The 12,535-nt window shown below is 50.9% G+C and overlaps 4 protein-coding genes across 4 annotated transcripts; 2 read left to right on the top strand and 2 right to left on the bottom strand.

Moving 5' to 3' along the window:
• Positions 1-2,289: 2,289 nt before the first annotated feature.
• Positions 2,290-6,747, top strand: T310_9753 (Transcription factor SipA3; the record flags this gene model as incomplete). Its single annotated transcript, XM_013467793.1, has 6 exons — positions 2,290-2,345; positions 2,409-2,772; positions 2,829-5,319; positions 5,382-5,468; positions 5,527-5,748; positions 5,804-6,747. The coding sequence occupies 6 exons, from the start codon at positions 2,290-2,292 to the stop codon at positions 6,745-6,747; spliced, it is 4,164 nt and encodes a 1,387-aa protein (XP_013323247.1).
• A 502-nt stretch (positions 6,748-7,249) lies between these two features.
• Positions 7,250-7,897, bottom strand: T310_9752 (uncharacterized protein; the record flags this gene model as incomplete). The annotated part of the gene is made up of 1 exon (XM_013467792.1): positions 7,250-7,897. One exon carries the CDS (start codon positions 7,895-7,897, stop codon positions 7,250-7,252), a length of 648 nt encoding a protein of 215 aa, XP_013323246.1.
• Positions 7,898-8,257: 360 nt separating this feature from the next.
• On the top strand, positions 8,258-9,686 carry T310_9751 (UDP-Glc/Gal endoplasmic reticulum nucleotide sugar transporter; the record flags this gene model as incomplete). The annotated part of the gene is made up of 2 exons (XM_013467791.1): positions 8,258-8,490; positions 8,558-9,686. The coding sequence occupies 2 exons, from the start codon at positions 8,258-8,260 to the stop codon at positions 9,684-9,686; spliced, it is 1,362 nt and encodes a 453-aa protein (XP_013323245.1).
• A 491-nt stretch (positions 9,687-10,177) lies between these two features.
• T310_9750 (uncharacterized protein) lies at positions 10,178-11,287 on the bottom strand (the record flags this gene model as incomplete). Its single annotated transcript, XM_013467790.1, has 1 exon — positions 10,178-11,287. One exon carries the CDS (start codon positions 11,285-11,287, stop codon positions 10,178-10,180), a length of 1,110 nt encoding a protein of 369 aa, XP_013323244.1.
• Between the last annotated feature and the right edge of the window lie 1,248 nt (positions 11,288-12,535).

Here is a 12,535-nt window from a genome sequence, read left to right as displayed (position 1 = left end):
GCTCCGTAGTCTGGTTCGGCCGGGGAATTGGCACCGCTTCCCGCACCCATTGCCCTCACGTGATTTGGACATTCTTTTTAGAACTTTGGGCAAGATGTCTTATCTTGTTGTTGCATTATTACAATTTCGAGATTCTGGTAAGTACAGTATGCTTGTACACCCATCATGGGGCGGTTCTTGTCTTGCCCTCTTAAAGTTCCAGCTTTGTTCCCACTGCCATTTCTCCCGGAATATATAAATTTGAGCATTTGCGCTATGATGACACAAACAACGAACTCATTGACAAGCATCCAAGGATACTTAGAGCTGGAGAAAGGAAAGTAACAATAATAATAAAAAGAAGAAGAAAAAAGAAATAGTGAGGATGCGTGGACTTTGGTGAGGGTATGTAGATAACTATGTCTTGCCCAATTAGGAAACTAACGCCTGTTCCGGGAATCGTAGTTTCTATAAAAAAGAGATATATAAGGAAATTTTCTATATATTTCCTGAAATCCTACGAAAAATAATTTATATTTCCGAAATATAGCACATTTATTCAAAAAGTCGGTGTTTGAGTTGACATACTAATATCATCATCTTCAGATCTTACCAAGGATGACTTGAGTCTATACAATTCAGAACATGAGATGAGCTACCTTATTTGAAGTTTTACTTAAATATTATTGGTCGTTTCTCCCTTATTTATGACCTTCATAGAGCCAGAGATAATTGAACCTTCCGGGCAAGATGCGAAACTATTCTAGAGTATATCCGTAAGATCATTCAAATCTCGGAGAGAAGAAATCTGCTGGCAGAATTTTGATCGGAAGATTAAAGAATTTGAGCATGAAAAGCAACAATTGTGGGCAAAAAAAATCAGGCTGCTCTTGCTCTTTAACTTTGTCACGGGCTGGGTCGACAAAATTCATCTCCAGCTATGGACTCTCGAGAGAATCTGACAGCTGGTACGTAAAAGTGAAAGGAATGAAATCAATACAGGATTCACTAGAAGCCCAGTGCTGATGGAGATTGTGTTACATAGCACGACGTGAGAGGAGTCCCAGGTTCCATGGCCTTCGAGCCGAGTATGATCTCTCAATGACGATCTTGAGGATCTGATCAGGAAAGGAATCATGGTAGATGCAGAGGCTGGGACGAGTATGGGAATAGCAACGAAATCGTCGGAGAAGAAAACTGTTGACAGGTCATGAACAGCTGAAAGAGACTCTTTCAGTTCTGTGAGGGATAACATGTCTCGTTGTCCTCCAAAAGATCATTGTTGAGACAGTTTTGTATTCAGACAATCGTATCCTATGATCGACTACCTCTGCTTACTGATGCGTTCACCTGTATGGTCTGGTGATAAGAAATATAATGTGTGAAGCTGGCTAATGCGCTCTTGTTTCTCAAAACATGGAGGTTTCCAGTCGCGTGAGCAGTTCCCTGATCAGGAAAGACCCCATCAACAAGCTGTATAAAAACTGCTGCCTACAACGCTGCTTGATCTTCTCCTTTCTCTTCTTGTTCATATTTAAATTTGTGATGGGGGCTCCGCAAACAGCGAATTGACCAGAGAACGAGGGCGGTTACCAAAGGATTTGAGGGCACAATAAAGGGGGGAAAATTGAGGCTATTTGGGGCACCTTTGAGCTCAGAAGTAGAGACGCCGATTGAAAAAACTGCAAATACTGGGAATATTCCGGGTCGAAATGGGGTTAGGACCAGGCACAGTCGGCTCGACTGTCAAATTCACACTACACCGAGTCTGAGCTCAGCCCGTGACATGTATAGAGGCGACCTCGCTGAGGCTTGAGAGTCTATCCTCTGCAAAGTTCAAACCCCACTCGCCTCGAGTTGGCAGTTTTGAAATACACGGTATAACATGGAAACGCTCATTTTAGCAACAAAAACAATGGGAAACAGGAGTGTTGAGACCGACTATTGAAGGCGGACAGTTTATGTTGTAGATCAATAAGCTACTAACCCAATCCGGGCATGTCACGGGGGACGCCGCTAAACCGGACTCGGCAGTTCCCCGTTCTGGTTCAGCCTCAGGCGAGCCAGGTCGTGACGTAGCCAATTGCTGGCCAACCCCGGACGAGTTTGCCTAGACCGATCAGCTCGAGGCGCCAACTGCATGGTGAGACTCCACCTCGTGTGAGGACTCCCTGTCATGTCATCTGTATGAATTACTCTTCTATGTTCTTGTATCTATTTTCGAAATTTGCTTGAGAATTTTCTAATTGAATTGTTGTCCTGCCGTGGTCCTTCCAACGTGTCGTGGTTCTTATGGCTGCACCTTTGTAAATGTCGACTCCTCAGCCGACTGCCCTTCCCCAGGTTGGGAAGCTCGTCAGTGTTGTGTACGATCAAAGCCATCCTCCAGTATGATTGGTCTTTGGCCTTTGCTGACTCCTGAATTGCAGTCCTGTTGGATTGAAAGAAGCTGCCCTCGACTCCCCGACCTTTCGCGCGACCACCCTCCACTTCGTCGATCAACTCGATTACATTGAGAGATGGCTCGATGGATATGCCAGGGCTGCGACAAAGCTGACCACGGAGCTCTCAGATTTTGAGCAGGCTCTGAACTCCCTTATTTCTTACGCCACAACGCCTGTCAATATTTCGGAGGCTGTCCTCGACCATGACTACACGCTACTGGCGATAAAGCGACATGGTGAATGCGTGAGGGATATCTTGGGCGCATCTGTCGGGGCCGTGAAAAAATTGGACCACGCGGTTGCAGAGCCGATCAGAGCATTCATTCAGTGGGACCTACGAAATTTCAAGGTTTGACGACGTTTCCTGGTATCGGGTGCTGGAATTAATTACAACGTCTCTCGCAGGAAACCCGTCGTGCTCTAGACCAGGCCCAGAAACAGTATGATCATCTACAAGCCAGGTATTCTGCCCAGGCGAAGTCCAAGGAGCCCTCTGCCTTGAGAGAGGACGCTTTCCAATTGCATGAGGCCCGCAAGGCTTATCTCAAGGCGTCCATGGACTTTTGTGTGCAGGCTCCTCAGCTACGAAATACTTTGGATAAGCTACTGGTCAGCATATCGTTCGACCAATGGCGGGAGACTAAGAAGATCTATGATAATAATGCCGCTACATTCGCGAAATGGGGACAGGATATGGACCGTATCAAAGGTTGGGTCCATGAGATGGAAAACAGTGAGCGATACTCGCTCAAAGAATTGCTTTCGGCTCGAAAGCAGATTGAAGACGCTGCGGAGCAGGCATGGAGACCGTCTCGAGAACTCGATGATTACTCGGTTTCCACCGTGCCTTACCTGGGCAAGGCACCGTCTGCGCTGAGAAATCACAATGACAAGCCGTTCAGACCTGAGAAACAGGGGTGGTTGAATCTCCGAACGCTCACGGGAAAACCGACCCGGACAGTATGGGTTCGACGCTGGGCTTTCCTTAAGAATGGCATTTTCGGTTGCCTGGTGCAAAGCTCCAAAACAGGAGGTGTCGAGGAGAGCGAACGAATAGGCGTGCTGCTGTGCAGCATCAGACCTGCTTTCCAAGAAGAGAGGAGATTCTGCTTCGAGGTTAAAACCAAGAAAAACACCATCATGCTGCAGGCCGAGACACAGAAAGAACTCATGGAGTGGATTGGTGCATTTGAAGCAGCAAAGCAAAAGGCACTAGAGAACCCTGCGAGCACTGATATCTCAGTCTCTGGAAAGTTCACTGTCCAGGATCCGGCGTTCTCGATCTCCCAGCCTCCGGCCCCTGAATTTGCAGCTGACCCGTCAGACGGTCTAACTCCCAATGCCGGTGACGATCCATCTTCAGAGCGTAACGGAACGCTGCCCGTCCCTGAACGCGATGGAGCAACGTTCAGAAGTAGTGGAGAGTTTGGCAGCTCAAGGCGGCTCACGGGGCTCGATGGGGAATCTGGTAATGGGCGGGACCATGCATCTCGAATTATCCAAAAGTTGGATCTTCATCGCAAATCGCCAGCTCCGGGCCTACAGTCTCCCACGCAATCTCCGGCTGGTGGGATTGCCAGCCTCATCTCTTCCAGTCACAGTTTACTCCCATATAGCGGTCCTATGCCCGTTGCTCCAGGGGAAAGCGATGGGAACAGAGGCCGCGAGGATCCAACAGCTACAACTCTTGCACCTCCCACATTAGCCAACCCGCCAGCTCCGACCAACATGAGCAAGGCAGCAGTGATGGTGAGCAATGAGCGAGGGATTGGTGTAGGGCTCGCAGACTCTACGGGGGGAATGCCGAGTGGAATGATGGCGAACCTGTGGGGTAGTTCCAATTGGGGTTTCATGAATACGCTTCAACGCGAGGGCACGCGTCCTCGAGATAGGAAGAGCGCCGATGATGAAGAGTTGGCAACGAAAAGATCGGCTTCTCCTGCCAGCGATTCCAAGGAGACCATCGCTGCAGGGACAGGCGTTTCTAGCAGCCCTGCCTCGTCTCAACAGCCGACATCAGGGCCACGGCATAGACAGACTGTTAGCCTCGATGGCGATGCGAGTAAACTACAGAGGTCTATGCTCGGCATCACCCATGAGTATCCAAGCTACTATCCACAGCGGCTCAGAATCCAAGACGCGCAATTCCGCCTCCTATTCCCGAATGTGAAAAGGGAAGAAAGTCTGGTTTTAGTTTTCAGGGCTACATGGAACCCGAACGACCAGCAAGAATTTCCTGGAAGAGCATTTGTTACAACTCGCAATATCTACTTCTACAGTCATCACTTCGGATTAGTTCTGACGACCAGTATTTCGCTCGCCAATGTGATGGAAGTAACCGCTGCCCCAGGAAGGGACTGTGATTTCCTGTTTCTTCACCTTAATCCATCTCCGGGAGACTCAGCGAGCCGCATAACCGTGAAAACGTTCCTTGAGCCTCTGAGGCTCCTGCAAAGGAGGCTGAATTTCCTGATCAAGGAAGCGACGTCAGATGACCACCTTGATTTGGAGTCTGTTTTCAAGACTCTGATCAAAATGGAAGCAGAAGTTCTTGCCAGGACACCCAGCGTGGATAGCTGGGAAGACGTCTCGCTCGACGCTCCGGTAGATGGTAGGAGCGGTGTGAGCGGCAGTGGAAACAGGAAGGGAACAAAGGATCTGAGAACGCCCATCTATATCGATAGAGATTACGATATTGATCCTTCAAAGTCGAACCGCGGAAGAGATATTCCAAAGATCAAATTACCCTCTCAGCCCGTGCAATACGTTCCGCAGGGGAATCTCCATTTGGCCGCTGAGAAAATCTTCGATATCAGCCCCAAAGCGCTATTTCACGTTCTCTTTGGAGACAAGAGTGCTCTGTGGCAACTTCTTCTGCATGAGAGAATGGCTCTGGGTCGGTTTCCTTTTGCACGATTCACTCTGGTAAATGACTGAGACTTGACTAACGACATACAGATATCAAGCAGGGACCGTGGAAGACACTCGGCTCTGGCCATATGAGACGAGACTTTGAATATAAGATTGAGAAGACCGATCTACTCGGTATGCATCTCCACCCAGTCTCTGGACCTTTGACCTCTAACGATATCTCACTTATCAGGACGTTCGAATATGACCAAAGTCTCTGACTATCAAATCATTGATGTCCTCAATGACCACCTGTGTTACGTGATCACCGATAAACGGACGCCATGGCATCTTCCGTTCAGACGCAATTTCCGACTCGTCAGCAAGATTGTGATCACGTACGTTTCCAAGTCTAAGTGCAAACTGGCCATCTTCTCGAAAGTCGAGTGGCTGTGGTCTCCTTACGTGCTTAAGAGTCAGTAACAATTTATGACGTTTTCCTTTGATTATTGCCCTAACATTCTATCTAGGAGTCATCGATAAGCAGGCGCTGAATGACCTGGAGCAAGACGCTCTGGATTTAGTTGACTTAGTCAGTGACCAAGTGCGAAAGCTGGGCTCTCGCGGTCGAACCAAGAAGGCGATCAGCATCTTCGGGCACGTGGGGCATCAGACCAATATCTTCCAGTTCTCTTCAGCCGATGCGCCTGCGCGAGCACGCCGATCTCGAAAACAGCGATCGCTCGCATGGTTGTTGCTAGAGACCATGGGGTCGCTGCTGGAAAGCGCCATCTCGTTGCTGATGCTCTGGTCGTTTGCCTTGCTCCGCTGGGTCTGGAAAACAACTAGTGCACACAGCGTGATTCTCGCATTGCTGTTCATGAGCCTCCTGATCAATGGGTTCTATTCCTCTCGGGATGCCTACCATTGGTGGCACGAGAGAAATGCGGTCAAAATCATGTCACGCCTCGGAATAAGCTCGGACAACATCATGAGCAAAGCGATCTACATAAGAGATCTTGACGAGGCGATTTCCAACACGACTGGATGGCATCCAAACAGCACGAGTCGCTGCTACTCGACGTTCCACGAGCAGACCATGCTCGATGACGACATGCCGCTGACGATGATCTCGTCTGGACCGATGGACGCGGTCGAGAGAAGCGCCAGCCGACGTGTTCAGCGCACCCGGCAACGCCTGGGAATATACCGGCACGACCTGGTAGTTGCACTGCGGGTGGTCAACAGCATCGAGAGAGAGGTGCTGCGGAGTGAATGGGAGCGCTGGCTTCAGCAAGAAACGAGGCGCTGTCGACAAGTCGAGACTCTCTTGAGGGATGGGGGTGCCGGTGCTAATCTCGACAACCAGAGTATCTTTGCCGAGCGCAAGGAGGACGTGGTGCGCTGGTACGAGGATTACTGCCTGAGCTGTCAGGAGGAGCAGGAAAAACTGAACAGGCAAGCACCGAGCTAGTGGCGAACTGCAGATTCAGAACGGCGTGCATCGTGCATTGATTGTATATGCAGTGTTTTCTCTTTGTCCCCGTTCTTGATGTTTGCGCTCGATACCCTGTTTGCTATCTATGCCTAGCCAGGATATGAGGCTTTTCCGGACATGTGAAATGTATAGTACATAGATAATATACAGTATGCTGTTTTGAACAGCGGGCACGTCATCTACAGAGATCACATTCATGATGACGCGTCTTTAATGTAGATAGCCCAATTTGACCAGTTGTACGGATGGGCCCGAAGACGGAGTAAGGAGTTTCAGATGCCATGGCTACAGCCCTTACAGCACCGTGAATAATGGATATCGTATCGCCGACCCAGACGCCATAGGTAATGTCCCGACGAAGTCAGCGAAGGATAGATAGGTCGGTCTGGAGACGGCCACTGATAATCTGGGCAGAATCATCTCTTCTCTCCAGTGTTGACATGCTGAAAAGAATCGAAAGCAGCAGCTGGCTGGCCATTCAATTCTGCCTCGGCTTCACGGTCCCCTCTTGGACGATGTAGTACACCACGGTGCCGTCGCCGCCTATCCCTCTATCCACCATCGCGAGCAACAGTCTCTTGCCGCCCCATTCCTTGGAGGCGTTGACCTTCCGTCTCCGCTCGTAGTATTTTGCTAGTTTGGCGGCTTTCTCCTTGTTGTCTGCTGCTACCGCATCTGCCGCGCTGCTGCTGTCAGGAACATCAGGCTCGGGAAGAGAGTCAAAGACGGCAGCCAGCTTGCGGAGAGACCAGGTCTGGCCCTTGGCAGTCGGGAGGACAAACACCCGCTCCGGGAGAAGGTCCTCGTCGCGCAGGCCGATCTCCAGCATGTACGCCTGCTCATCTGGATGGGTGTACAGTCTGTGCGGGGGGATGCCGGAGATCAGGGGCATGGCAGAAGCAGAGACCAGCTGCTCGGGTGAGGAGGAGGAGGAAGATGCTGCTTCTCCATCAGCAGAAGAAGGAGAGGAAGGCTTGTGTATGCGCAAGGAGGTCCAAAGATGCTGGTACTGCAGATTGTGGAGGATCTGGGTCGTGAGCGCGGAGATGGGATCGGCGGCGCCGGACTGCGAGATGAGCGCGGTGAGCGACGAGGGGGCCGGGGCTGTCGTTGTCGTCGCAGACATGTTGAGAATAGAGTCCGAGAATAGAGCCCAATGCGTGCGTTGTTCAGAAAGAACAAAAAGCAAAGAATAATCCTGTGATAAAAAGTCGAGCTCGGTAGGGTTTAGCTCGAGCGGGACTCCGCGATCGCCTCCGCCCCTCGGCGCGCATCCGGGCCGCTTAGCACGCGTGTAACTTGGTTACTGAACACATGGCATTTATCCTGTCGGGCAGGTCGCAGCTGAATGGGGTGGAAAGCAGTTCCAGATCTATAAAATTTGCCAGTCTATGTCCTTGTCTGTGCGCTGCGCTTGACCTCTCGACTTGTCCTGCCTTTGTCTGCGCCTTTGATCTCTGTTCTGGTCGTGGCATCTCTTATCAACATGGCCCGCCAGAAGCAAGCCCAGCCTGTGCAGCGAACGCCCTCGTCGGAAATCATGCAGGAGCCTCCTGATCTACCGGAGCCCAATGCGAGGCAACAAGCGAACGGCCATGCGGGAAAGCCGCTGGCAAATGGGAACGCGAAATCGAAGGGAGATGCTCATGTTGCTCCTCATGACAGCAGCCCTGGTCTGATACAACTTGCGATATGCGTCGCAGGAATATACGCCTCTTTGTATGGCTCCCTGCCCCTTTTTGTTTCTATATTTCTGCTTGGCAAGGCTAACAATAGTCAACTCCAGTCTTTCATGGGCCGTTCTCCAAGAAGCCATCACCACAACACCCTATCCAGTTCGTCCTCCGACGGCTGAAGAGCCGGAGCCTCCCACGGAACGCTTCACCTTCTCGATTGTGCTGAACACAATCCAATCGGCCTTTGCGGCCATTACGGGATTTCTATATCTGTACTTCTCGACGCCCAAGGGTCAGAAGGTGCCCTCGATCTTCCCCAACCGGCAGATCCTGTTCCCTCTGATCCTCGTCAGCATCACCTCGTCGCTGGCGTCGCCGTTTGGCTACGCGAGTCTCGGCCACATCGACTATCTGACCTTCATCCTGGCCAAATCGTGTAAACTGCTGCCGGTGATGTTCCTCCACATCACCCTCTTCCGGAAGCGTTACCCGCTGTACAAATACGCTGTCGTCTTGCTGGTCACCCTGGGCGTCGCGACCTTCACGCTCTACCACCAGGGCACGACCAAGAAGAGGGCCGCCTCGACACACAGCGGGCGCTCGCTGTACGGGCTGTTCCTGCTGTTCATCAACCTCCTGCTGGATGGCCTCACCAACACGACGCAGGACCACGTCTTCAGCTCGCCGGACCGCTACACGCGCTACACGGGGCCGCAGATGATGGTGGCGCAGAATTTCCTGTCGACTATCCTGACAATCACCTACCTGCTCACGACACCCTATCTTCTATCATCCAACAGCACCATCCTGTCCCTTCTCCCGGTGCCAATCCCACCCTCAGCCGGCACGGAGCTCTCGTCCGCAATTGCATTCCTCTCGCGACACCCGCAGGCGCTGAAAGACGTCCTGGGCTTCGCCGCCTGCGGCGCCGTCGGGCAGGTCTTCATCTTCTACACGCTGTCGAAATTCTCGTCCCTGCTGCTCGTCACCGTCACCGTGACGCGCAAGATGCTCACCATGCTGCTGAGCGTGTTCTGGTTCGGCCACTCGCTCACCCGGGGCCAGTGGCTGGGCGTGCTGCTCGTCTTTGGCGGCGTCGGAGCGGAGGGGTTCGTGCAGAGGAAGGAAAAGAAGGCGAAAGAGCGGGCGAAAGCAGCGGCAGCAGTGAAAATACGAAAAAGGAGCTCTAATTCGAGCTCTTGCTGTGTTGTCTTGTTGTTTTTATGTCTGTTCTGTTAGAGCATGGACGAAAGAAAAAGGAGAGTTTTGGTTCCTCAATCAGGAGTTATTAATTAATTGTGTAGACTAGACTAGAGTATTAGACCAGAATTCTTACCTAACTAACGGGTGACTTTTTGGATACAACCTTGTTGTCCTCAGACTAATATTAAATTAGATTAAGAGGTCCTCATGTAGTTTTAGTATTTGGCCTAATTACTATGTATGACATGATGCAATTGCCAGAGTCTACCGGGAATCAAAATCCCCTGGTCGATTGTCCTTCTCAACTCTAATCTTGATTCTTTAATACCCCCCAAGATTTGTGATATTATTAATTCCAACCAAACGGCTGGTGCCGTAGAAGTCAAGGTATATGAAGCAGTGGGCAGGATTCAATGGAACCAGTTTCTTCTGCAATATCCTTGCCATCGACAACGAGTCTATAAGTTTGAAATGAGAAATGCCTGCGAAACACAAACACAACAAAGCCAGCCAGCCTGTCAATCATCTCACTCAGGCCTCGGACACTTGCAACACCTGCCGTACTCGACACTTGAATCCGACAACGAAAGCGGCGGCGGATTGGGAAGCGTCCAGGCGTGTTGTTGTTGTCTCTTACGCTTTGCTGGCACGAGAACACGCGCACTATTACTGGCGACGGTGGTGCAAGAAGATGGTGGTGATCCAGAAGACTTCCTGTATCGTGAGGAGAATGGCGAAGGCGATCGAGATGGTTTCCCTCCTATCTCAGACTCAGAGGGCGGGCTCGACTCGCAATCACAATCACGAATGGCCTGAATCAGCAGCTGGCGTTCTGGAATTGGATTTCTTTGCGTCCTCGCAGCAGCAGGAGAGATCGAGTTTTGAGAAAGACTGGGCAGATCTTGACATTGCTTGATAGATTCGTCATCCTTGGTAATCACGTCATCACCGTGGATTGTCGGGTCAGAGCTGTGAGTAGCAGACGAGCGTGATGGAGAGGAAGGATTCGTGTCAGATCCCGACACCTGAGTTTTTACCGAGTGTCCGAAAGATCCCAGATCCTTGTCTGCGCGTTGAGCACCGACAGGCGACCTGCGACCTGCTTCATCGTGATCAACATCGTCTTCGTCATTATCCCATTCCGCCTGATCGCGAGTTTCTCTCGCCACAGCTCTCTCCAACTCAGCGATCCGATCCTCTAGGACCATCGAGGAATCGTCCACCGTCATCACTCTCTCGTGGAGCTGCTGCTGCCGATCGACCACACTTTCGATCTTGTCCTCGATGTCGACAAACTGCCGGGGGACGTCCTGTTCCATGAACTGGAAGAAGGCGTGCATAGCCTCCCGCAAGACACGGACGTCTTCGCGTCGAGCGCGCCGCTCCTCTTGCAGCTCTTCCTGCCAGATTTTCCTGTCCCGTTGGTATTGCGCCTCCAGGCTGTTGATCCGATCCAGCAGCGCGGCATACGCAACGGAGGAGGAGACTGGGGACTCCTCTGCGGGCGGGGGAACAGCTGCGCTGTGGGAATGATAGCATGCTTGATGCCCACATTCGCAGTGAGCACCGGGAAGACTCTCATCAAGACGGAAGCCTTGACAGGCGCACCTCTGGTCCGGGACGGACGGGTGCAGCATGATGAACTGGCATTCTCCTGTCGGAAGAGAGACTGACGAGGAGGATCGATAATGCGCTTGAGGACCAGGCCGGGGCTGGCATGCTGAAGGTGGTTGCTGGGACCATGAGGCGCTGGACATCAGGAGAAAGCTGACGAGCTATCGAAAACAAGACGCGCAGCAGCGTGGTAGTGTGGGGACATTGAATTGCCTGCGAATGCTGTTCCAGGTCGACTACGAACTAGAAGTCTTGGTCACAGAACGTGACTGCCAGTCAGTCTCAAGGAACAGAACCGATGGCAAAGAACAGGACTCGAGAAGAGAGCAGTGTGCAAGCAATGTCCAGCACATCTTCATGTGGGACTGGGGTAGTAGACGATACTATAACAGAGACCTCTAGTCTATATAAGAAAGTTTGCGTGGGGAAGCAACTCTGCCACCCCGGAGTGCCCACCTTAATGCATGTGCACAGACAGAGGACAGATGGATAGGATCCAGAATGGGGAATTCCCGTGGTAGTTACCATTATTCAAAACCCCGACAGAGGAGGAATTGATTTGTTCAAGTCGTTGAGCATTATTACCTACTTCGGCAGAGGGCCCACTCGGAATCCCGCGGCCAGATGGGGTTTCCAGGCCACTATCAAAGGTGATCTATCTCTGGGGCAGACCATAGTTGCATACGGAGTAGTACAGTACAAGCATGTACTCTCATCATGGTGATTTGTATATGGTTAGAATGTACTGTCCATATGTACAGTACAGTACATACTCGTGCCAAAGCCAAAGCTAGGTAACATATTCCATCTAACTACATAAACGGCCTGATAATTCATACACCTTGCCATCCTGCCTTTATCTGCCCACGCATCCATTTCATATCGCATCGAATTGACCAAGAAAGTGACGGCGATCAGCGGAGTTGATGCATTAGGAAAAAGGGAGGGCTGAAACAAGCAAAAGCCCGGATAAATCCCTCACAGTGGACATGGATTCTATCGTTAATTATAGGCTATATTTCCGAGCATTCTATATTAATAAGTATTGAGGCTGTTTAATATTAATCGAAAGACTGATCTGGGTGGAAGTGATCGGAAAGTGTTGATTGATTGCATGCCGATGCCCGGCTTAATGAAACTCCGGCAGTTAACTAAATAAATCTTCGTACTAGAAAGTAGAAATTCTGGTCTTTCTCGTATGTAATTGATGGTCATTAAAATACAGTCTATATTCTCTATCTATGTGATTGCCGTTGTAGCCATCACTCAAC

The sequence above is a fragment of the Rasamsonia emersonii genome, assembly GCF_000968595.1.
Source record: "Rasamsonia emersonii CBS 393.64 chromosome Unknown ctg1118621762206, whole genome shotgun sequence".
NCBI classification, from domain to species: Eukaryota; Fungi; Ascomycota; class Eurotiomycetes; order Eurotiales; family Trichocomaceae; genus Rasamsonia; species Rasamsonia emersonii.
This window is presented reverse-complemented; position numbering and strand designations above follow the sequence as displayed.